Source organism: Thalassophryne amazonica, chromosome 21, assembly GCF_902500255.1.
Source record: "Thalassophryne amazonica chromosome 21, fThaAma1.1, whole genome shotgun sequence".
NCBI lineage: Eukaryota > Metazoa > Chordata > Actinopteri > Batrachoidiformes > Batrachoididae > Thalassophryne > Thalassophryne amazonica.
Window position 1 is genome coordinate 40,373,037 of NC_047123.1, and position 25,576 is coordinate 40,398,612.

The 25,576-nt window shown below is 42.1% G+C and overlaps 1 protein-coding gene across 1 annotated transcript in view; it reads right to left on the reverse strand.

Annotated features, from left to right (window-relative positions):
• The window catches only part of cep43 (centrosomal protein 43), a 72,202-nt gene that overhangs the window by 30,391 nt on the left and 16,235 nt on the right, over window positions 1-25,576 (reverse strand). Inside the window, exons 5-12 of the mRNA XM_034162303.1 lie at window positions 24,587-24,675; window positions 19,623-19,754; window positions 19,505-19,531; window positions 19,070-19,126; window positions 18,914-18,984; window positions 17,078-17,139; window positions 14,366-14,427; window positions 14,094-14,171 (exon numbers count right to left, since the gene is read on the reverse strand). Coding sequence (XP_034018194.1) covers window positions 14,094-14,171; window positions 14,366-14,427; window positions 17,078-17,139; window positions 18,914-18,984; window positions 19,070-19,126; window positions 19,505-19,531; window positions 19,623-19,754; window positions 24,587-24,675 — 578 coding nt within the window. The remainder of the gene's footprint in view (window positions 1-14,093; window positions 14,172-14,365; window positions 14,428-17,077; window positions 17,140-18,913; window positions 18,985-19,069; window positions 19,127-19,504; window positions 19,532-19,622; window positions 19,755-24,586; window positions 24,676-25,576) is intronic.

The window sequence follows — 25,576 nt, forward strand, 5'->3', positions numbered from 1 at the left end:
CGGGCGTCCAGCTCTAGGAAGAGTCCTGGTGGATCTGAACTTCTTCCATTTACAGATGATGGAGGCCACTGTGCTCATTGGGACCTTCAAAGCAGCAAAAATGTTTCTGTGCCCTTCCCCAGGTTTGTGCCGATTTGTGACAATCCTGTCTCAGAGGTCTACAGACAATTCATTTGACTTTGACTTCAAAGTTGTCTGAATCATGTTTGGTTTGTGCTCTGACATGCACTGTCAACTGTGGGATCTTATATGTAGACAGGTGTGTCCAATCAACTGAATTTACCCCAGGTGGACTCCAATTAAGCTGTAGAAATCATCTCTGGAAACAGTGTTGCAGGCACCCATTTCAAAATGAGCAAATATTTGCACAAAAACAAAAAAGTCTATCAGTTTGAACATTAAATATTTTGTCTTTGTGGTGTATTCAATTGAAAATAGGTTGAAGAGGATTTGCAAATCATTGTATTCTACTTTTATTTACAAGCACAATGAATACCTCCAATGAATCTTTGCATGCTTTGGACACTGTTTTTCATGGGGCATTGTGTTTTATAACAAACATGAGGTCATTGACTCAGCATTGTGTCCTGTATGCCCGGTTGGGGTGGCCATCTCTGGTGTTCTGCAGACTAAATCATTTGGTACCTTCTGATTTATAAATGTATTCTTGGAGCCGCTGCTCCATATCTGCAAAGACTCATTGAACAGAGGAGCTACAGCAACTACAGCCTGTGTTCCCAGAACATTATCTCGCTCTCTGTACACACAGTATGCACAGAGATGAGGAAAAAAGGCCTTTAATTTTGCAGAGCCGCACTCTTGGAATGAACTCCAAAATGAGTTTAGACTGAAAGAGCTAGTGCCACTTAACACTTTTAAATCACTCCTGTTGGATTTTGAACCAAAGGCTCTGACCTGCAGATGTTTTACCTGATTATATTATCTTGTTTGAGTGTGTGTTTTTGTGTAAATGTAACTGTGTATTTAACTCTGCCCTGCCTCTTGGCCAGGACACTCTTGAAAAAAAGAGATTTTTAATCTCAATGAGTATTATCCTGGTTAAATAAAGGTTAATTGAAAATGAAAAAAATTCACACCATGTCCCAACTTCATTGGAATTGGGGTTGTAATTAATTTGCATTTTATTGCATGAAATAAGTATTTGATCACCTACCAACCAGTTAGAATTCTGTCTCTCACAGACCTGTTAGTTTGTCTTTAAGAAGTCCGCCTATTCTGCACTCTTTACCTGTATTAATTGCACCTGTTTGAACTTGTAACCTGATTCTGAGAAAGCCCAGAACTACACAGGAGGACCTGGTCAATGACCTGAAGAGAGCTGAAACCACAGTCGCAAAGATTACATTAGTAACACACTACGCCTGTTACGGTTGGGTGCCAGCAAGAGTAACTTAAACACCAAAAATGCAGGACAGCAAGAACACAAGAGGTAAATTTCCAAAAATGCTCAGGTTTAATTTACGTGTTGCCCTCCTCATCCATGTCATGTTCTGACATGGATGAGGAGGGCAGACACGAAGTGACACAACTCGGACAAAAGAGTGCAGCAGAGCATGGAACCTAACAAACAGTGACCCAGGAAACAGAAACTAATAAGACTTAGGACTTATGATATGGGAAATAAAACCACAGTGCAAAGACTGGAGGGCACAAGTGCAGGGTAGCCCGACAACCGGCCTGAATGAGCCCAGATACTGACCTCCATTTAGGAGTGGGAATTCCCACTCCTAAACGAACGACCAACAGGAGAGCAGCGCTGGAATTCCCACTCCTATACAACCAATAGGAGAGCAGTGCTTGCGCCACTTCAAAGTGATGCTGACATCAGCGTCTCGGCCACCATACAATCACAGGCTAGGAGAGAGAGGCCAGTATCTGGCCTAATTCAGGCTGGTTGTCGGGCTAAAGTGCAGGGTAGAACACAAACAGGAAACACAACGTAGACACAGGGTGGAACCTAACCATAGAGGACAACACAGCACGCCCGCTGCGAAGGGAAGCCCCACCCACAAGCGTGCACGTGTGCAGGGAACAAACACAGGAAGACCGCAGAGCGGACATAAAGAAGTGGGGAGCGGGACCCCGGAGTAGGACAAATGACAAAGAGAGACAGGTAAGAAGTGTGGGAGGAGCACTCAAAACAAGAATTGTTCACACACCTCCTGCATACACCCACAAGACTCATACCAGACACCCCAATGTAGACACAAGGCAGGAGGAACAGAGACGCAGATAACAGATACAACCCGAAACAGCACACAACCAATAAAAAACCCCCAGATCGGATGATCACACAACAACGCCATCATGGTTCAAAATCCTGCAGGGTATGCAAGGTCCACCTGTTCACACCAGCACGTCCAGGCCCATTTGAAGTTCAATAGTGACCATCTAGATGATCCAGAGGAGGCATGAGAGAAGGTCATGTGGTCAGATAACACCAAAATAGAGATTTTTGGAGTTCCGGTTTCCGCCACCACTGAGATGGCAGAGTAAAACACGGTCTCCTCTGACCAAAATACTAAAACGCCCTGCTAACTAGAGAATAACCACAAGAACATACCAAAACCATTGGATAGCGGCGTAACAATGGAGATGAGGACAAATAGTAAGAAAAACGCAGTAGAGTTCAACGAAAATGAGGAGGAAAGACAAGCTACAGAAGCAGGTGCTAATGCTAAAGACGGTGGAAAAGCACCGAAAGACCAAAGGTGAATATGGAACGGATTCTACAAGAAATACTCAAGTTCTGAAAAGAGAACGGTCAGCAACTGGATGATATAAAAGACGAGATTAACAAAACAAACCAGAGGATTGAAGAAGCAGAGGAGCGCATTGACAGTGCCGAAGCTAGGCTGCTAACAGTCGAGGAAGTGATCAGAAACATGTTAAAGATTCAGCGGCAACATGAAGAGAAGCTAATCAATCAGGAGGGAAGAACAAGAAGGGAGAATATCAGACTGTACAATGTACCAGAAGAAAAAGAGGGAAACTCGATAACTTTTATTGAGATGTTTCTCCGAGAAAAGCTGGATTTTCCCCCGACCACTGAACTACATATTGAAAGAGCACACAGAGCGCTGGCCACAAAACCCGCTGCTACAGACAGACCTCAATCGATTGTAATTAAATTTCACGGATATAAAGCAAAAGAAAAAGTCCTCGCAGAGCCTGGGAAAAGAAGGAAATTCTCCTGGACGACCAGAGAATATACTTTGATCACGACTACCCTTCAGCTGTCCTGAATAAGAGGAAGGAATACAATGAGGTGAAACGAATGTTAAAAGTGAGGAAAATTCGCTTCCAGACACCGTATCCTGCCAAACTGCGGGTCTTCTATGAGGATGGGACACGACTCTACCACACGATCAATGAAGCCACGAGCGACATGGAGGCCAGGGGTCTCCCGGTCAAAGCTGTCCCCCTACCAGAAGATCCACTCGAGAAACTGAACCAGAAGCCCTGGCAAACAGCGAGAGGAGGGCGAGTGGCGCACACCGGAGGTTCGCCACGGAGCACCGTCATCAGAGAAAAGCTGCAGATCTTCAGACGACAAACTTCCACTTAAAAATAGTTAAAATGATTAAAAGGAAAAGAAATAGAAGAACAGACAGAAAAAAAACAAACATTCGGTTCTACCCAGCTCAAATTTTAAACCTAAACTGATCAAAAGCAAAGGCCGTGATAAATAATAGTATATTATTAACCCAGAGAAACATTATACTCTCCTCAATAGTAGTAGATAGACAGGTCTCAGACATGCCCCCCCAATCTCCTCAAAATAGATAGATACTAAAATTAGTCGGAGGCTGACAACAATCATCTAAAGGCAATGGATGTTTTATGGCTTAAACCCCCAGGGAGGGCCCTCTACCTGCAGATGTTTAAAGAGGCTTCCCCTCCAAAGCCAGAGATACTCTGGCTATTTAAGGGATCACTCAACAAATTCCCTTTTTTTGAAGCTAATGTTCTGTACTTGTTCAGCTTGTTCAACGTTAATAGCTGCTTTAGTTATGTATTCACTTGCATGCTCTTCAATATTTCACCAGAGGGAAGACCTGTAGCATATAGTTATGATATTTTGACCTCGCATAAAAAAAAGGAAATGGCTAATCAAAAACTGAAATTTGTTTCCTTCAATGTGAATGGAATATTGAATGCAGTGAAACGTAGTAAGATACTGTCGAAAATGAAAAAAGAGAAGGCACAAATTGTATATCTACAAGAAACGCACTTAAACGATGCAGAACATGAGAAATCAAGAAAAACGGGCTTCTCAAACCTTTTCTTGTCATCATATAAAGCTACACACAAGAGAGGTGTTTCTATTCTACTTTCCAAGAAACTGGCCTTTCTACAGACCTATGTTCAGAAAGATAAAGAAGGCAGATTTATCTTGGTTAGAGGTATACTAGAAGGGACAGATGTCACTCTACTGAATATATATGCCCCCCCCCGGAAGTAATTTTTTGTTGTACAAAAAAATCTTTGATAGGATAGTGAGTCAGTCAGATGGAGTTTTAATATGCGGGGGAGACTTAAACATACATCTGCGCCAAAGCTAGATGTATCAAACCCCTCATATGCCTCTAAAGCAATAAGTAAGAAATTTAAAGAATTGATGAATGAAGTAGGATTAATTGACATATGGAGAGAAATGTTCCCCTCTGCTAGAAAGTACACACACTACTCCACCGCCCATTCAGTATACACTAGAATTGATTACTTCATCATATTAGCCCGAGACAAGTCAAGGATTGTAGACTCAGAAATTGGCACAATGGACCTAAGTGATCATGCCCCAATATACCTCACCCTCAATCTGGAAAGTTGCAGGAGGAATACAACATGGCGTTTTAACTCCAGCCTCCTCAATGACCCACTGTTCAAGAAGCAAATGACAAATGAAATTCAAATGTACATTAAGGAAAATGCTAATGGAGAAGCCTCACCACTTATGATATGGGATGCAAGCAAAGGCTGTTCTACGGGGCAAGATCATGGCTATGTCCTTGCTCAAAAAGAAATTATGCCAAAGAAAACTGCTTGACCTACAAAAACAATTAAAACAATTGGAAAGCTACCATGCACTAAATCAAGATTCACATATGAGTACACTGCAAAAAAATAAAAAAAGTTAGAAATGAAATTAATCTAATGTATACACAGGAAATTGAGAAGAAAATGCTCTTTACTAGACAAAGATTTTATGACAATGGTCCTAAATTCACAAAATTACTGGCTTGGAAACTGAAAAAGCAATATGCAAACAATATGATATATAAAATTTGAGACCCGCAAAAAAAAAAAAAAAAAAAAAAAAAAAAAGCATTAAAAGCAAACAAGAACAGATCGAAGCAGCTTTTGAATCATTCTACAAGCGGCTTTATTCTAGGACAACAGAGACTCAAGGAGATCAGATTGACTAATTTGTAGAAACTCTAGACCTACCAGTTATGACAGAGGAACAATACAAAACTCTAAGTACAGAAATAACCCCAAAAGAACTATTAGACGCAATAAACAGATTAAAAAGCAATAAATCACCAGGTAGTGATGGGTTCACAACCGAATAGTACAAGACATTTAAGGTAGAATTTATGCCTATATTGCTAACTGCATGTAACTGGGCACTGAAAAAAGCTGTCTTGGAAAAAAGCCATTATATACCTTATAAATAAAGAGGGGAAAGACAAACTCGAGTGCGGATCGTACAGACCAATTTGGATACTCAATGTTGATTACCGCATATACACATTGATAATGGCCCAAAGAATGGAAAAAATGCTGCCCACCCTAATTCACAATGATCAGACAGGTTTTATACAACCCCTGGCAAAAATTATGGAATCACCGGCCTCGGAGGATGTTCATTCTAATTTTGTAGAAAAAAAGCAGATCACAGACATGACACAAAACTAAAGTCAAATGGCAACTTTCTGGCTTTAAGAAACACTATAAGAAATCAGGAAAAAAATTGTGGCAGTCAGTAACGGTTACTTTTTTTAGACCAAGCAGAGGGAAAAAAATATGGACTCACTCAACTCTGAGGAAAAAAATTATGGAATCACCTTGTAATTTTTCATCCCCAAAACTAACACCTGCATCAAATCAGATCTGCTCGTTAGTCTGCATCTAAAAAGGAGTGATCACACCTTGGAGAGCTGTTGCACCAAGTGGACTGACATGAACCATGGCTCCAACACGAGAGATGTCAATTGAAACAAAGGAGAGGATTATCAAACTCTTAAAAGAGGGTAAATCATCACGCAATGTTGCAAAAGATGTTGGTTGTTCACAGTCAGCTGTGTCTAAACTCTGGACCAAATACAAACAACATGGAAAGGTTGTTAAAGGCAAACATACTGGTAGACCAAGGAAGACATCAAAGCGGCAAGACAGAAAACTTAAAGCAATATGTCTCAAAAATCGAAAATGCACAACAAAACAAATGAGGAACGAATGGGAGGAAACTGGAGTCAACGTCTGTGACCGAACTGTAAGAAACCGCCTAAAGGAAATGGGATTTACATACATACAGAAAAGATTTACATACAGAAAAGCTAAACGAAAGCCATCATTAACACCTAAACAGAAAAAAACAAGGTTACAATGGACTAAGGAGAAGCAATCGTGGACTGTGGATGACTGGATGAAAGTCATATTCAGTGATGAATCTCGAATCTGCATTGGGCAAGGTGATGATGCTGGAACCTTTGTTTGGTGCCGTTCCAATGAGATTTATAAAGAGGACTGCCTGAAGAGAACATGTAAATTTCCACAGTCATTGATGATATGGGGCTGCATGTCAGGTAAAGGCACTGGGGAGATGGCTGTCATTACATCATCAATAAATGCATAGGTTTACGTTGATATTTTGGACACTTTTCTTATCCCATCAATTGAAAGGATGTTTGGGGCTGATGAAATCATTTTTCAAGATGATAATGCATCTTGCCATAGAGCAAAAAATGTGAAAACATTCCTTGCAAAAGACACATAGGGTCAATGTCATGGCCTGCAAATAGTCCGGATCTTAATCCAATTGAAAATCTTTGGTGGAAGTTGAAGAAAATGGTCCATGACAAGGCTCCAACCTGCAAAGCTGATCTGGCAACAGCAATCAGAGAAAGTTGGAGCCAGATTGATGAAGAGTACTGTCACTCATTAAGTCCATGCCTCAGAGAATGCAAGCTGTTATAAAAGCCAGAGGTGGTGCAACAAAATACTAGTGATGTGTTGGAGCGTTCTTTTGTTTTTCATGATTCCATAATTTTTTCCTCAGAATTGAGTGATTACATATTTTTTTTTTCCCTCTGCTTGGTCTAAAAAAGTAACCGTTACTGACTGCCACAATTTTTTTTCCTGATTTCTTAAAGCCAGAAAGTTGCCATTTGAAATGACTTTAGTTTTGTGTCATGTCTGTGATCTGCTTTTTTTCTACAAAATTAAACAACTGAATAAACATCCTCCGAGGCCGGTGATTCCATAATTTTTGCCAGGGGTTGTACATGCACAACTCACACAAGACAACGTAAGACGCACCCTGCACATTATGGACCACATTAAACAACATAAGATAAAGGCCTTAATCCTAAGTCTAGATGCAGAAAAAGCCTTTGATTCTGTCAGCTGGCAATACCTCTTTAAGGTCCTAATTAAATTTGGTTTTAATGAAATAATGGTAAACAGCATCAAAGCTATTTATAACAATCCTGCGGCAAGACTTAAAATAAACGGCTACCTATCCAAACCACTCACCTTAGAGAGAGGAGTGAGGCAGGGATGTGCCTGGTCTCCACTCCTTTTCGCCCTATTCCTAGAACCACTAACCCAACACATTAGACAGAATGTTAAAATTAAGGGAATTTATATCAACAAAATTGAACATAAAATAGCATGTGTAGCAGATATGATTATATAATGCTACAGAAGGAAGAGATGAAAGGATTTAGTAGAAGTGGTAGGCCAGTGTCAGAAGTTGTAGACTCGGCTCTGGGAGGTGCAATGCAGTGAAATAAAGAGAGTGACAAATACATCCTTTTTAGTGGTTGTTGTCTTATTATTGAAAGTGCAAGAATATATTTACAATATTTACAAATCTGCAGATATTACACTCACAAACATTGAGTAGTTCAGACATGTTACCCAGGTTTCACACAGTTCTTTTTAGTTACCAAGTGCACTGTTTTTTTTAATTCAATCGTAGATCACAAAATATTTTCCAACACAATATCAATCAACAGCAATACAAAATACAGTTCACAGCATTTTCCAATAAATCTGCCACTCCGACAGTAAAGTGCATTTTTTTCCCTAAAAGTCCATAAGCACCCGTTTTAATTTGTGCAAAATCGCAAGAGACCAAAGCACAGAGTTTGTGCAGAAGTAATAATTCATATGCACAGCACAGTTCAACGCAGTCTTCAAGGTTGTGCAATAAAAACCCGTGCAAATGAGAGGGTGAGAGGTTAGGCTGTCTAGCCTCCTACCGCACTGATGGGTTGGAAAAGTTCTTTAAGTTGTTGCTATTGCAGGTTTGGGCTCAGCTCGCCATCAAAGGGTACCCAAAGGACCTGGCCTACATGTAAACAACAGGACCACAGATTACTAAAACAAATACTATTAGCTAGATTCTTCACAAATGTCATTCCAGTTCAGTGTACACATTCACAACGTCTCCATTAATAAAAGGGAAACGCATATTAAAGTAGCAATACGTAAACATTCAGAGATTTAGCCGATGCGGCTTGTAAACACAGGCTATAAACTTTGGCTCACAGTTAGCATTAAAATACACTGCTTTGAATGGGCGCAGCTAAAGCCCAGCTAGGCAACATGCTAACCATAGCACAAACAAACAGACTCACCAATTTCTCTCAGAGATCCCTCACACAGCGAAACCCGATGTCCTAAAGGCGGATATAGTCCGAGGTCTAAAAGAGGCATGTAACTTAAGATGTACAAAAACGATTTAAATAAGATTAAAAATTACCGAAGCGTACCTGTCAGAGCCATACACTAACTTCCTCTCCCCACATCTGCAGTTGGAGAGAAGCGGAAGGCTTACATACTCAACCGAGTTGCGTGATTGGCTGTACGCAGTGCGTGCGTGATGTTACATGACGGATACATTTTAGGGCACACCAAAAAAAAATGTAATTCATTACACATGCGATGCAGATGATGTCCTCCTGTATCTCAAAAACCCTGAGACATCCTTGCCGGAGATTTTGACTTTTTTAAAGAACTTAGGTTCTATGTCAGGGTATAAGCTAAATGTCAATAAAACTGAAACTCTAGCATACACCTTCAGTCCATGTGAAAAATTAAAAGAAAAATATCTTCTAAGATGGAAAACAGAATCCTTTAAATACCTGGGAGTAAACCTACCTAAAGATTTGACAAAACTTTAAGAGAAAAATTATGAACCTCTGCTTTGTAAGATTAAGGAGGATCTTAGGAGGTGGAATCTTATACCCATTCTGAGTCTGAGCGCAAGAATTGAAACAATAAAAATTAATATATTACCGAGGTTCCTTTACCTATTTCAAACGCTACCAATCTTAATTACAAGAAAGCAAACTGGAGAATGGGATAAAATAATATCAAGATTTATATGGCATGGGAAGAAACCCAGAATCCAATATAAAATGTCACAGCTACCTAAACAGAAGGGGGGATGGGGCCTACCATGCTTGGAAAAATATTATGTCTCAGCACAGATGAGAGCGTTGCTCTGTTGGTGCAACACCTCCTACAAGGTACAATGGAAAGATATTGAGTGCAGTCTGATACCTGACTTACATATACAGGCCATACTACCGGATAAAAATTTACAACAATACATAGATAGACTCGAAAATCCATGGGTGAACTCCACTCTCAAAACTTGGAAATCATTAATTAGAAAATATAAACTGAATGAGGAGGTTAGAATTCTAAGTTGGTGTGCCTATGATTCGGATTTTATACCAAACAAATATGATAGATTCAAAGCTTGGACTGAAAAAGGCATCACATCAATGTGCAGCATTATACAGAAGGATACTTTTATGAGTTTTCAAAGTCTAAAGGATAATTTTTCATTACAAAAGACAAGATTGCTATAGATACCTCCAATTCCAACATTATTATAATCAGAAAACAAAAGATAGGGATGGTAGAGAGGCCAGTAAACCATCTGTTCAATTATTTATTGATGCATACAAATCGAACATAGAGAGAGGGATTATCTCCCGATTGTATGAGTCTACAAAATTCAGAAACTAATTCAACAAAATATATACAAGTTAAATGGGAAAGGGAAGGAAACATAACAATAACAGATAAAGAATGGGAAGACAGTGGTATATTTCAATGGAAAACTACAAAATCTCATGCATGGAAGGAATTCTGTTGTAAAAATATAACCCGATACGTCATCACCCCGGTCATGAAGGTGCACCAAAACAATAGTAATGCTGTGCCAGGCTGTGGATGTCAGACTGCAAAGCATTATGTTTTTTTGGGATTGTCCAAAAATACAAAATTATTGGAAAGACATACATAATGCAATACAGGAATTCCTCAATACATGGATACCATTAGACTACAAAACCATGTACTTAAGACTTATCCCACCAAGACTGATGGCTAAAGATAAGTATCTGATAGGGGTGTTGCTGGCAGCAGGGAAAAAGGCTTTAACTAAGAAATGGAGGCTGCAAACTGGACCTACAATTAATAATTGGATAGATGTGACAATGGAAATATACATTTTGGAAAAGGTTACTTTTTCTTTGAATCTAAAAATGGACATATTTATGAAAAACTGGAAAAGATGGGTGCATTTTATTAGACCTCGAAGACCAGACTTTGTCAAGATAGTAACCTAAGGGAACGGCAACCTCTCATCTACTACACAGGTTTTTTTTTTCCCCTCCCTTTCTTTCTTTCTCTGTTTTCAAGTCTTCAACAGTATCTCAATGACTAACACAACTGAATGAAACTAAAATACTACAGATACTCTTTAAAAAGTATTTTGTGTGTTTTTTTTAAACTGTTTTATAACCCCTCTGGATGTAAAACGTTCAACTGCACATGTCCTGTTCTCACCCCCACCCCTTTCTTCCTTTCACCCTCTTTTACGGTGTTAAAATAAAAGGAAATGGACCAGCCATACGGCCGTTACAAACCTTTGGAACAAGAAATTCCATTGCAACTACAGGAAACTCAGATCTGTATAACATAACAGTTAAAAAAATGTGGTTGTATTTGTATTTGGATGTATTAGTGGACCATGTTCTCCACCTCCACTGTCGATGCAGCCGCTCGTAGCTGTGGTCGCAAGGTCTCAGGTGCCTGTCGCGGCGGCAATCCTCGAACCCGGTGGTGGACACCGGAAGTAAGGGATGCCGTCAAGCTGAAGAAGGAGTCCTACTTATCTTTGTTGGTAGGTGGGATCCCAGAGGCAGCTGACAGGTACCGGCAGGCCAAGCGTGCCGCAGCCCGTGCGGTCGCAGAGGCAAAAACTCGGGTCTGGGAGGAGTTCGGGGAGGCTATGGAGGAGGACTATTGGTCGGCCTCGAAGAGATTCTGGCAAACCGACGCCTCAGGAGGCGGAAGCAGCTCTCCACCAGCACTGTTTACGGGGAGCGGGTGGGGAGCTGTTGACCCTGACTGGGGATGTTGTCAGGCGGTGGAAGGAGTACTTCGAGGATCTCCTCAATCCCATCGTCACGTCTTCCGAAGAGGAAGCAGAGACTGGGGACTGAGAGGCGGACTCATCCATTACCCAGGCCGAAGTCACCGAGGTGGTTAGAAAGCTCCTCGGTGGCAAGGCTCCTGGGGTGGATGAAATCCGTCCTGAGTACCTTACGTCTCTGGATGTTGTGGGACTATCTTGGCTGACATGCCTCTGCAACATCACGTGGCGATTGGGGACAGTGCCTCTGGATTGGCAGACCGGGGTGGTGGTCCCTCTGTTTAAGAAGGGGGACCGGAGGATGTGTTCCAACTATAGGGGGGATCACACTCCTCAGCCTCCCCGGTAAGGTCTATTCCAGAGTACTGGAGAGGAGAATTCGACTGATGGTCGAACCTCGGATTCAGGAGGAGCAGTGTGGTTTTCGTCCTGGGCGCGGCACACTGGTGCTCGAGGGTTCATGTGAGTTTGCCCAACCAGTCCACATGTGTTTTGTGGATCTGGAGAAGGCGTTCGACCGTGTCCCTCGGGGCACCCTGTGGGGAGTGCTCCGGGAGTACGGGGTCCGGGGTCCTTTGCTAAAGGCTATCCGGTCCCTGTACGACCGCAGCAGGAGCTTGGTTCGCATTGCCGGTAGTAAGTCAAACCCGTTTCCAGTGCACGTTAGCCTCCGCCAGGGCTGCCCTTTGTCACCGGTTCTGTTCATTATTTTTATGGACAGAATTTCTAGGCGCAGCCAGGGTGTAGAGGGGGTCTGGTTTGGGAACCACAGAATCTCATCTCTGCTGTTTGTGGTCGATGTGGTTCTGTTGGCTTCGTCAAATCAGGACCTTCAGCGTGTACTGGGGCGGTTTGCAGCCGAGTGTGAAGCATCCGGGATGAAAATCAGCACCTCCAAATCTGAGGCCATGGTTCTCAACCGGAAAAAGGTGCTTTGCCCTCTTCAGGTCGGTGGAGCGTCCTTGCCTCAAGTGGAGGAGTTTAAGTATCTCGGGGTCTTGTTCACGAGTGAGGGACGGATGGACCGTGAGATCGATAGACGGATCGGTGCAGCATCTGCAGTGATGCGGTCACTGTATCGGACCGTCGTGGTGAAGAGAGAGCTGAGTAGGGGGCAAAGCTCTCGATTTACTGATCAATCTACGTTCCGCTCACGACCGAAAGAACGAGATCGCGAGTACAAGCAGCCGAGATGAGGTACCTCCGCAGGGTGGATGGGCGCTCCCTTAGAGATAGGGTGAGGAGCTCAGTCACTCGGGAGGAGCTCGGAGTGGAGTCGCTGCTCCTCCACATCGAAAGGAGTCAGTTGAGGTGGCTCAGGCATCTTTTTCGGATGCCCCCTGGACGCCTCGCTGGAGAGGTTTTCCAGGCACGTCCCATTGGGAGGAGGCCCCGGGGAAGACCCAGGACACGCTGGAGGGACTACATCTCTTGGCTGGCTTGGGAACGCCTTGGGGTTCCCCCAGAGGAGCTGGTGGAGGTGTGTGTGGATCGGGAGGTCTGGGCGGCTTTGCTTGAGCTGCTGCCCCTGCGACCCGACTCCGGATAAAGCAGAAGAAAATGGCTGGCTGGATGGATGGATATTATAACATGTATTTCCAAATAAAAATTCTAATTAAAAAAAATAAACAAAATAGAGATTTTTGGTATCAACTCCACTTGCCATGTTTGGAGGATGACAACAACCCCAAGAACACCGTCCCAACCATGAAGCATGGGGGTAGAAACATCGTTTGTGGGATGCTTTTCTGCAAAGGGGGCAGGATGACTGCACTGTATTGAAGGGAGGATGGATGGGGTCATGTATCACGGGATTTAGGCAAACAACCTCCTTCCCCAAGACTGGTCGTGGCTGGGTCTTCCAGCATGACAATGACCCCAAACACACAGCCAGGGCAACTACGGAGGGGCTCTATAAGAAGCATTTCAAGGTCCTGGAGTGACTTAGCCAGTCTCCAGACCTGAACTCAATAGAAAATCTTTGGAGGGAGCTGAAACTCCAAACCTGAAAGATCTGGAGAAGATCTGTATGAAAGAAGTGGACCAAAATCCCTGCTGCAGTGTGCAAACTTGGTCAAGAACTACAGGAAACATCTGACCGCTGTCACTGCAAACAAAGGTTTCTGTAACAAATATTAAAGTCTATTTTTCTGTTGGATTGAATACTTATTTCATGTAATAAAATGAAAATTAATCATTTAAAAACCATACAATATGATTTTCTGAATTTTTTAGATTCTGTCTCACAGTTGAAGTGTACCTGCAAAAATTACAGATCTCTCCACACTTTGTAGGTCAGAAAATTTGCAAAATCGACAGTGGGTCAAATACTTATTTGCCTCACTGGCTGCTATTATCAAATTGTGTTTACCGCAGTTCAGCATACCTTATTATTGGATAACCAACTGATTTTCTCTTCATCAAACATCCCAGGAAGCTGGCAAACATCAGAATCCTGAAGAACCTGCGCAAGAACCAATCCAAATGTACAAAATAAGGTATTGGCAAATCAGAGCAACTGATTTTTTTAAATATTAGGCATGAAGTGTGAACCTAGTTTAGTACAAAGATGTGGCTGTCTGCAGGTTTGACATATACATCTGTGTATATGAAGGAGCGTACAAACAAAGCTTCTAATATGAATCATCTCCATCTTACCACACTTCTGCACTGGGCAAAGAGACGCTTGTACAACCCCAGGAAGACCTGAAAGTCCACAGCTGTGAAGATACGTCATTCAACAGTGACAATTAAAAGAAGTAACATCAATAATCACAAATACAAAAATTTATATTTCCTTTAGTACCTCTGATTAGGGCCCCTTCACACATAGTGCGAAGTTTGGATGAAGTGCACACTTAGTGCGCATGACACAGGAATCGTGTGCAAACCGTGTAATGTGGTCCCTGCCTCCAATGCCTCGTACACCTGTTACTACAACTATTTGCGCACACAAGCGCCTGAAAGACAAAGTGCGCTGTGCGAACCCGTTGCACCCTCTCGCGGCAGGTGCCAGCCAAATTCCAGGTGACACGCATGAACATCTAACACCGCTCGCATGGCACTTAGGAAATGTGTGGCCAGTCGCACTCTTGGCACGATAACAGACTGCCGACAATCACCTTCGTACTAGCAGAAAAATTTGTCTAAGTCCCACACGAGTGTGGCTTTGGTCTATGCGCTGAGATGACAGGTGTGTCCTCCCACTGAATTGGCTGTGGAAATCTGTGGATATGGACAGTCCAACTGGACACCACGTACTGTGTTTGGACGGACATGGACAAACTACCCATTGTGACGTGTGTGTGTGTCTGTTTGCTGTTATCAAGTGAACATAAATAAAAACATATCACTGTGGCGACATGCTGCAGCAAGCGAGCATGCGCACGGCGGGCACATGGACAGGCTGCTCCCAGGTTAAAATGGACCAACAGATCAGAACACGCAGCAGGTGATCTCACTGTCATGTCACCCACGTGAGTTCTGTTCCACATGATGCGGTGTCCTGCGGTGCATCCTCAACAAGACAGGCGCACGCGGCTGGTTGGAGGCACACCAGCAGATGTGGACACAAATGAGACGAGTGAACTGCTTCTCATTCATGTCATTTTATGAATGCATGTCTGTGACCATGGGTCATTTACAGAGGAACAGACGGATCGTATTTGTATTGCTCACTTGATAAATGTGGTGTTTTTATATGGTGTGTGATTTAAATTTTTGTTTGTAATACTTCCATGTCCTTCCAGATAAGAGGCAGATTCCTGCAGCTTTCAAAGAACAGCTACATACCTCAGTAGTAAAGTCGCTGACTAGTAATCAGAGGTTTTGAAAGGTGCGAGTTCGCATTCAGTGGGTGGTGTGTTTTTCTCTTTAAAAAAAAAAAGAAAATTCCACATAAGCGGCGTGATGTGGTTCCACAAATACCGACTGTTTTTAATTTTTTTATTTATACCATATAAGCGGCACCACGTGCTGCACCTGGCACTGTTCCTGCTCGAAAGACACCGGTACGTGCACGAACTCTCGCACCGGGTTCGTGCACTAATTTCAAACTGTTTTGCGCTGTTTTGCCGTTTTCGTCCAAACACCGTCCAAACTTCACACTATGTATGAAGGGGCCATTAACAAAGAGAAAGAATTTGCAGTTTGGTGGTCCAGATAAGGGTGGCACAGTGGCTTAGTGGTTAGGACTGTTGCGTAACAGCGAGAAGGTCATGGGATTGCTTCCCAGCTGGTCCTTTCTGTGTGGAATTTGCATGTCCTATACACATTCATGTAGGTTCCCTCGGGTGCTCCAGCTTCCTCCAACTTCCAAAGACATGCAGGTTCAGTGAATTGGAAACTTTAAATAGCCGTAAGTGTGTGAATGGGTGACCCACGATAGATTGGCATCATGTCAAGGGTGTACCCTGCCTCATGTCAAATGACTGCTGGGATAGGCTCCAGCACACTCTCACGTGACCCTTAACTGGAGTAAGAAGATACAGAAAAGGATTGAATGAATGGTCCAAATAAGATTTTTCATGTCAAATTCTCATGCAGACTCATGTCTTATTCAGATACCTTCCCTCCTATGATAGCAGTGGATGGATTTAAGCTAAAAGAATCAAAGAACAGAATCACAAACTGCATCTCTTTTCAAACAAACAGATTATTGTTAGCATTAAAAATAAATTCACGTGTGTTAACATTTCAAAGCATTTGTTTTGAATCAATTGGTGATGCTTTGATGAGGTCACATTCAGCACATCTTCCCATTGATACAAACTCCAGAACAGTGTTTGAAACAGGTTTTGAAATACTATGGAGCAGTGTTTCAAGCTAGCCTTGCTAATTCATAGGACTGACAAAATATTTTGGCACCATCCCCAGCGACAGGTCCTATCTATATTTTTTATTCTGGTTTTAGTTTTCCTCTCTGTTATATATTTTTGTATAGAATTTGCTCACATATTAAGCGCCATGTTTCTCCCTTTGATGGCTAGCTAATTACTTAACCAACATGGTCAGCGCAGTGACAAGAAAGCAGCGTGGTCCTGTATTCAGAAGGCAGACAAACGACATGCAAGTTTTAACTACAGCTGCTCAGAATTTTCTACAATTTATCAAGCATCGACTAACTGTCCATAACTTGTTAATTTGTAGAAGTGGGTGAGGGTTAGACCAATTGCCTGCCTGGGTGGCTGACATCCAGGACCCAATGTGATTCTATGGTGTGGTGGATGTGCAACAGGCAACACCAGCACATGTTCAAAGACCTGACCTGTCACTGTTTTCACAAGCTGGCTGAGATGGAATAACTTGCATCTACATTGTGGCTGTCCAAGTCCTACAGTGTTAAGGGAATGAAGACAGTTAAAGGTGTACTTTTAGAGAAAGCTTGATCCACATCTCTCAGCTCATCTGCGATGAACCTCTCCAACATGTTCCTGTAAACCACACAAACAATCATCTTACCCTAACAGACATTTCAACATCTGCATCTGATAAAATCTGACACAGCTACACCAGTCTGGGGTGCAGACTAGTTCACCGCACCAGGATAACCACCCTCTCTGGCTGCAATTGGAAAATCTGGGAATTGGGCAAGTTCTGTATTTGGCATCACCAGTTACACAACATCATGGAGGAGTGAAGCAGAGTAGGATTTTCTGAGAGAAAAAAAAAAAAAAAGACTTGAAAGTTCAAGTACAGTTTGCCAGGAGGCACATGGAAGACTCAAGCTTAGATCTCAGCTGTTCCCTTGGAAACAGCCACACCACACAGATTTACTATACAGTACCAGTGTTTGTATTTTTTAATAACCGATGTAAATGAAGTATGAGACATATTCAGTAGCTTGGAAATGTTCACATGTCCATCCACTAACTTGTCTAAAGTGAAGTGGCAATAAAACTGTTATAACTGTTATGTTATACCAAAGGGGGCAATTATTTGTGCAATCTTTCACTTTGGAATTGATATTTTTATTTAATTTATATCAAGATGTAAAGATTTGTGTTTAGTTTGACTTTAAGCAGGATATTAGAAATTTTAACATGAAGAAGCTTGCATTACTTTTTGCAGCTGGTCTGCTCTGTGTAAGCCTGATCCCGTCAGATCTCAGAAGCTAAGCAGTGCAGGATCTGGTTACTACTTGGATGGGAGACCTCTTTGGAACACCAGCAGCTGTGTGCATTTCCCCAGGTAACACTGGAGTTGCATCAAGAAGGGCATCAGGCGTAAAACTTGTGCCAAATACCAGTGCGGATCTGGTTGTATCCGCTGTGGCAACCCCGAACAAAACGAGAGCAGCCGAATGGGCAACAACAAGAAGCTTGCATTACTTTTTATGTTTGAAATGTCATAAACAAAATAAAATGTGCAAAAGCCCAAGGGAGTGAATACTTTTGCAAGGCACTGCATATTAAAAAGTGCTACACAGCTGCCATCAATAATTTCCGTGTTGATTTAGGTAACTGCCAGTTTCATGTTTTCATTAAAGGACATGTGGCATGTTTTTTTAATGTGCCATTCAACAGTGCATCAATGTATTTGTAAGTCTTTTTGCACATGTGGCCATGATTAGTGGTCACTGATGTACGTATTTTATTGCTAATTAAACCTCTGGCTCCGTGAGTCAGCGGGTGTATTTCCAGAAAACATTTCACTCAGCATTTCTCAGAGGTGACGTCAGTCTGAGCAAATGTGAAAACAGGACAATACCCAACAGTTTAGTGAAGCAAACACTGCAACATCAGATCAAGAAACTACTGACCAATCATACAACAGTGATGCTCAGCATTCAGTCTGATCAGTGGATCTGGAATACGTCACTTTCAGGAGTTTCAGGACTTCCTACCAGTTGGTGATTGTGCACGAGCACTGCCCACCGCCCAGTTCAGTGGTCCATACAGACAGGACATGATGCACTTCACCCCAAAACTCTTAAATTTTTGAGAGATTCTGTTTGATTTTGGAGCTTAAAGTGTGCGCAGTCTGTCTGTGGAGCAAGACGCCATTTTAACCCTGTTATAACTGTCGGGTAAATGCGATTATATCTGGGAAATAAGGAGCCAGTTGCTGTCAGCTTTGCCTGCCCTTAGCAAATGACATGTATGATGTGTTATGGAGTGAGTACCGAAATAAAACCCAAGTACTAAAATAAAAGTTCAACGGTATCTCATAGCACTGGAAAAATACTTCAGACAACTGCACACCTACTTGTTTAAAGTGGGGAGTAGAGTTGTGAAAACACCAATCAATTCTTCCTTAATAACTGAACCACTGTGTTCCTGTAAGAGGAAAGACAAACTTGAACCAGCCGGTCAGGTCACACAGGCTCCAACAAACACGTTTGACTGAGCATCACATACTCACTTTGTCAAAGAGGTCAAATTTCTTCTTAGCATTTGCCATCTGTTTTGGAGAAAGATCCTAAGGTTGAAGAAGTACAATTGTTCACTTGACAATGTTTAAAAAAAAAGAAAAGAAAAAGAAAGCTGTTTTAACTGTAAATTACGGTAAAATTTGGAGGATGTGGTAGTTCCACATGAAAATGACAACAGTGCTGGGTTAAAACTAGCAATGACATGCCCTATGCTGTACGTGTTGTGCCTACGAGTAAAACAAACAAACAAAAAAAACCTGTAAGACTTATACAAGCTGGGTGTCAGTGAGACTTGTGATGTCTGAAGACTTGCAGAAACCAGAAGACCCAGAGCAACAGCAAGCTGAAACTCCACTTCTTCACATGTAACACAGTGGGCACATGACCCTAAAAACAACAGAGCTGCACACACACAGTGGTGTTACCTTTGAAACAGGACTCAGTCGGTCTCCCTGTGAGACAGAACATCGAGATGACATGATGAAGGACAGAGTCCTCAACCTGGACAAAGAACTCTGGACCTCTCAGCTTTATCACACTAACCTCGGCCTGCATGGCTGCTCGGTCCTTATGGTGGCTTCTCCTGATGAGCTCCAGCAACAGAGGTGACTTTTGCTCAGTGTCTGAGAGACCCAGGTCCTTGCATACCAGATCCCTACTGTCCAGACCATTGAGCTGCAGGTGAAAAATGCAAACTTGAGAGGAAGAAGTGCAAACTGTGGTCAGCATGAGATGATGGTCTCATATACAGTACATCCTGGACTCATACTTCTCTAGACTGGCTTGTGTGCTATGTCTCTGCTCTCTGCCATTTTGTCTATTTTGTCTTTGCATACTTGTTCATTATTTATCCTTGCGTGTTTTCCAGCCAATTCATTCCTGTCCAGCTGGTGTCAGGATTAGAAACCATTTTTGCCGTAACATCCCACTGTGAACTTTGTGCCTGCATTTGGGCTCAAACTTGTTTTAGCAGTAGCCACAACGTCATGTCGTGAACAATCCTGATGGACTTCTCAGGTCCACCTTTCACCCTCAAGCATCTCCAAACCTCTTGAGGTGTCACATTAGCACAAGTCTTCTCTAATCAAAATACTGAAGACACAAACCTTTGTGTTTTTCTCAATTTAGCAAAGAACTGAGAAAATTATATATTTGTATGCTTATATGTTTTTGGTTCCTACCCAGACTGAGTTGAGTGATGCACACTGAGAAAAAAACGTGACTTCTGTTATGACTTGTATACCTGTTCAATAAATGTTCCCTGTGAGCGGGGGAAATGCTCAACCGTCCAGTTTGTAGAGTCATGAGACAGAACAAGCTGAAACATGGTGGCAGCGGTTTCTAAAATTGGACTACCTGTCGTGTTGGAGCTGTGAGAAAGGAGGGAACAGGTACCGCCAAACAGCGAATGAATGAAGTTAACTAGCACTAGCCATTAGCCCGAGAATGGAGAAACGCTTAAGTGTGCTAGATATGGATGGATTAAAACCGCCTCAACAGTGGTGCATGGACTCTGCCAATCTCTCAAAGTCATGGAAAGCTTGGAGAGAAGAATTCACGTTGTATGTAGATTTGACAATGCCAGAGGCAGAAGAAAGGTCACGAATTCAACTTTTCTACTATCTAATCGGAGAACAAGGCAGAGAGCTCTGTAGTATGCTGATGGGCTCCGCAGCTAAAGTGACAGTGAGGGATTTGATGGGCAAGTTAGATGAACATTGCAACCCAAAAGTAAATGAAACAGTGGAACGGTACAAATTTTTTGCTCGCAATCAAGCTCCGGGAGAAAGTATCGACAAATGCGTGACAGATTTGAGAATGCTAGCTGGCTCGTGCATCTTTGGGCAGCTGAGAGATTCAATGATACTCGACAGGATCGTCTGTGGCACGTACAGTTCAGGTTGAAGGGAGAGGCTACTCCGAGAGGGCGACCTTAACCTGGACAAATGTCTCGAGCTTGTAGAGCAATGGAGAACTCACGTGAGTACAGCAAGACAATTGAAGGACAAAATGCAGAGGACATACACGCAGTGAAACAAGCAACAAGGAGCGTGAAGTATCCTGCAAATACTGTGGGAAAACTCATGAGAAACGAAAACAAAAATGCCCCGCTTTTGGGAAAAGATGTAAAAACTGCGGCAAGAACAATCATTTTGCAGTAATGTATAGAAGCAAAACCGGAACTAAAGAGCATAAGACAACCGTACATACTGTAGCAGAAAGTGATTCGGACTCATGTGAGGACATAATGACTGTCAGTGCAGTAACTAAGACCACAGCTGAAGTAAACCACATAAGGCACAAACAAAATAAAAAGGAACACCTGTTTGCAGGAATGTTGATTGACAACAATGTTGTGCATTTTCAGATTGACTGTGGTGGAACCTGTAACATCATTCCAATTAACATGTTGAACCCAAATGTGAAACTGGAACACACAGACAAGGTTTTGGTAATGTACAATAAAGCAAAATTGTCTCCATTAGGAAAATGTAAAGTAAAGATGACAAATCCAAGCAATAAGAAAAAGTACAGAGTGGAGTTCCAAGTTGTAGGAGAAGAATGCAAAACTGCTTTACTAGGGCGGAGTGCAAGTGAAGCAATGAAACTCATCCAGGTGCAATACGACAACATTTATGCTCTGGACAGTATTGTGACCAAAAGGCCAGTGATTCAGGACAAATGGGTGATGCAAGACATAAAGACAGAGTTTCATGATGTGTTTCCAGGTGACGGCTGCTTGCAAGGTGAATGTAGGCTTGAAATAGATACAACAGTGCAGCCGGTTAAACTCCCAAAGCGCAGAGTACCAGTATCAATGATGAAACCACTAAAAGAGGAACTCGTGAGTCTTGTGGACAGATAAATAATAGCACCAGTTGAGAGGAGTACGGAGTGGATCAGTGGAATGGTGTCGGTGCAGAAACCCAATGGCAGGCCTAGAATATGCATAGACCCAAGACCACTTAAAGCCTTGAAAAGGAGCCACTTTCCACTTCCAACAATCGATGATGTTTTACCAGACCTGGCAAAAGCAAAAGTCTTCAGTGTGTGATGTGAAGCATGGATTCTGGCACGTGAAGTTGGAAGAACAGTCAACTTATTTAACAACTTTTGCAACACCCTTTGTTCGTTTCCGTTGGCTGAGGATGCCAATGGGAATAACTCCAGCGCCAGAAATATTTCAACGCAAACTCACACAAGCACTTGAAAATTTACAAGGCACATACATTATTGCAGATGATGTACTGATCACAGGAGAAGGTGAAACAAAGCAGGATGCGGTGAAAAACCATGACAAGAATCTCAGGCTCTTCTTGGAAAGATGCAGAGAACTGAACATAAAGCTGAATGCAGAGAAACTCAAACTCAGACAAGAGGAGGTCCCATACATAGGACATTTGCTCACGGCAGAGGGACTCCGGGCAGACCCAGAGAAGGTACGCGCGGTTTCTGAGATGCCCGCACCAACGAATGTGAAAGGAGTGCAAAGACTGGTAGGACTTGTGAACTACCTGTCAAAGTTTTATGAACATTTGTCAGATGATTGTGACATACTGAGGCAACTCACACACAAAGAGAATCTCTGGGAATGGATTGAGATACTTGAAGATGCATTCAAACACATAAAAGAAAAAAAAAAAGAAAAAAAAAATCACACAGGTTCCAATACTGAAATACTACAGCACAGAAGAGCAGCTCACTTGACAATGTGATGCGAGCGAAACAGGGCTTGGTGCAGCTCTGACACAAGGTGGCAAACCAGTTGTGTATGCAAGTCGTGCTTTGACGACTACAGAAAGAGGATACGCACAGATTAAAAAAAGAATGTTTGGCTATAGTTTTCGGCATGGAAAATTTTCACCAATACACCTATGGCCGACTTGTGAGAGTACAATCAGACCACAAGCCTCTAGAGACAATTATCAAAAAACCACTCATCAATGCACCAAAAAGACTCCAACGTATGCTGCTCAGGTTACAGAAATAGGGGTGGAGTGGAGGAGCTTCTGGTCTCAAAGAAGGCAAAGACGTTATTCAGCTCCTCTGCCAGCAGGGCTCCATTTGTTGTATTTACCGTCTTTATGCTGCCTTTATGGTTGGTGAGATGCTGCAGCCCCTGCCACATGTCTCGGATCATTGTCCAAGACTAAGTCCTCAATTTTGCCTTTATAGGCCGATTTAGCAACCTTAATCCCTCTCCTCAGATAAGCTCTAGCGGTGGAGTAAAGATCTCGGTCCCCTGACCCGAAAGCCCTGTCCCATGCTGTGAGTAGGGCTGTCACAATTATTGCAATATTCGTCAATCGTGATTATTTTTCATATTTGCAATTATTTTTCATATTCGCGATTAACTGTGAATTATTTATTTTATCCACAAAGCATAAAACGACTCAGAATCTGACGTCATTGTGCTGCAGCCTCGCTCACTCTGTTTTGCTCTCGTCTTAAGGCAGGACAATAACATGGAGGGTGAGGAGTGATCCGTCCTGCCGTTTGGATAAGATGGCCGATTAAAACAGTGACTGTCTTCTTCAAAAGCCGTCTAAAATGCGGAGTTTACCGAATAGCTGTCAGTGTGTGGGTGTGCACGTAGTCAACAGGTTGCAGACTGCGAGGGAGGGGGTGCGTGAGGGAGATTCCTGAATGCAGGCACGACACGTTACAGTCTGAGAACCATCAGTGCGCAGCGAGCGCAGAACAGAGAGAGGATTTTAACCCAAGTGAACATGTTAAAAAAACCAAAACCAAAACGTGAAGCTGCTTTTACTTCTCTCTGAACTTTCTCTCCCAGTGTGATTCTGCCGTTACCATCCTGTTCACACCATGTGCGCGTCATATGCTGAATTTATGAGATCATGAGATGAAATAAACTGTCAAATATCTTTAAAAACATATTTAAAAAATGAGAACATATGAATAAACTGAGCAAAAAAAAAAACCCTGACGTGGAGAAGCTGTGGTGATGTTCAGATGCACAGATCACAAAAAGCAGGTGAGAACTCTGAACTTTAACAGCTGTTATTTTCCAAAGGTATTTATTTGTCCAATCTTGAGCTTAATGTAGTGTTTAAGCACAAAACGTGACTGATGAGGAGAAACAATTTCAGAAATGCAACAGAAACAACCACAAATCAGAAAAAGTTGGGACTGTATGTAAAATGAAGATAAAAATGTTGCACTATTCCCAGTTTCTCCACTCACAGAAGTTACACGTTCTTCCAGAGTTGTGTAATTATACTAAGATAGTAGAATATATAAAGAAGGGGAAAAAAGAAAAACAAAAATAGACAATATATTCGTCAATCACAATTATTTGTCTGACACTTAATCGTCTCCAGAAATTCCTAATCGTGACAGCCGTAGCTATGAGAAGCATGTGCCCCTCAGAGGTCATCCATGGCTTTTGATTAGGGAAGACCCTAATCTTCCCTAATCACATCATGTTCACATCATGATGGCTGCTACCAGGGCAAATGGGACAGGGTGGATCAATTGACACTCACCGAGTTGATCTCTGGCTGGAACACAGCGAGGGTGAAATCCAGGTGATAGACCTGCAGGAAGTCGATGATCAGACTGGCCACCAGGCGGCCTGAGGGGAAGCAAACTCGGTTACAACAAGGTTGAAAAAAAAATGATAATTTGGTTTAATCTAATTTAACATAGTTTTCCATTATATCTGGAGGATTAAAAAACAAGGCAATCAGAGACAGCAAACTTCATCCTATTCACACAATTAGTGGAATACAGCAATTAATGAGATATTCTTTGATAGTATTCGTATCAACTGTTCAACCTTTCGTGTTTTCTGAACAATGCCAATATATTTGAATAATAAGAATTAAAATAATATAAAGCATGATTTTTTTTTTATCAAATAATGTCTGAAAATAAAAAATACTAAAAATTTTTATGTATAAAAAGTTATATATGTGTGTGTGTGCTTTATTATTAAAAAAAATTTAACAAAAGCGCTACGGTACCTTTCTTGCATGGTCACTCAGTTTTTTAGAACTGCCTCCTCCTCCAAAAAAAAAACAAAAAAAAAAACAGCATCATACTGTTCGTATTTCTTAATGACTGATATGAATGAAGTTCAAGACACACAGAGTGATTTGGAAATGTTCATTCACCTCTTGATTTGTGTTAAAAAAACAAACAAAAAAAAAAACAAACAAACTGGTGTGAAAGTCATGATTTATTGCAAATCCATCAAAGGGTATCAATAACATACATGTCCACATTTTAAATTTCACATTTGTCAGGTTTGACCTCGCCTAGACGTACAAGAAAGAACTCAGACAGAGAGTTGAGATGTCTTTAGTGAGCTTTGCAAAGGGGAGACACAGCAGAGGCTGGCAGCTTGTAAGTGCAGTTCTCCAACTGTGTCATTCTGTGCGAGGCCCTTTTATTGTGTAAAAAAAAACAAAGATAAGGTTGGGGGGGCTACATGCTATTAGTCATGTGCAGATACATTTGCAATCAACTGAATC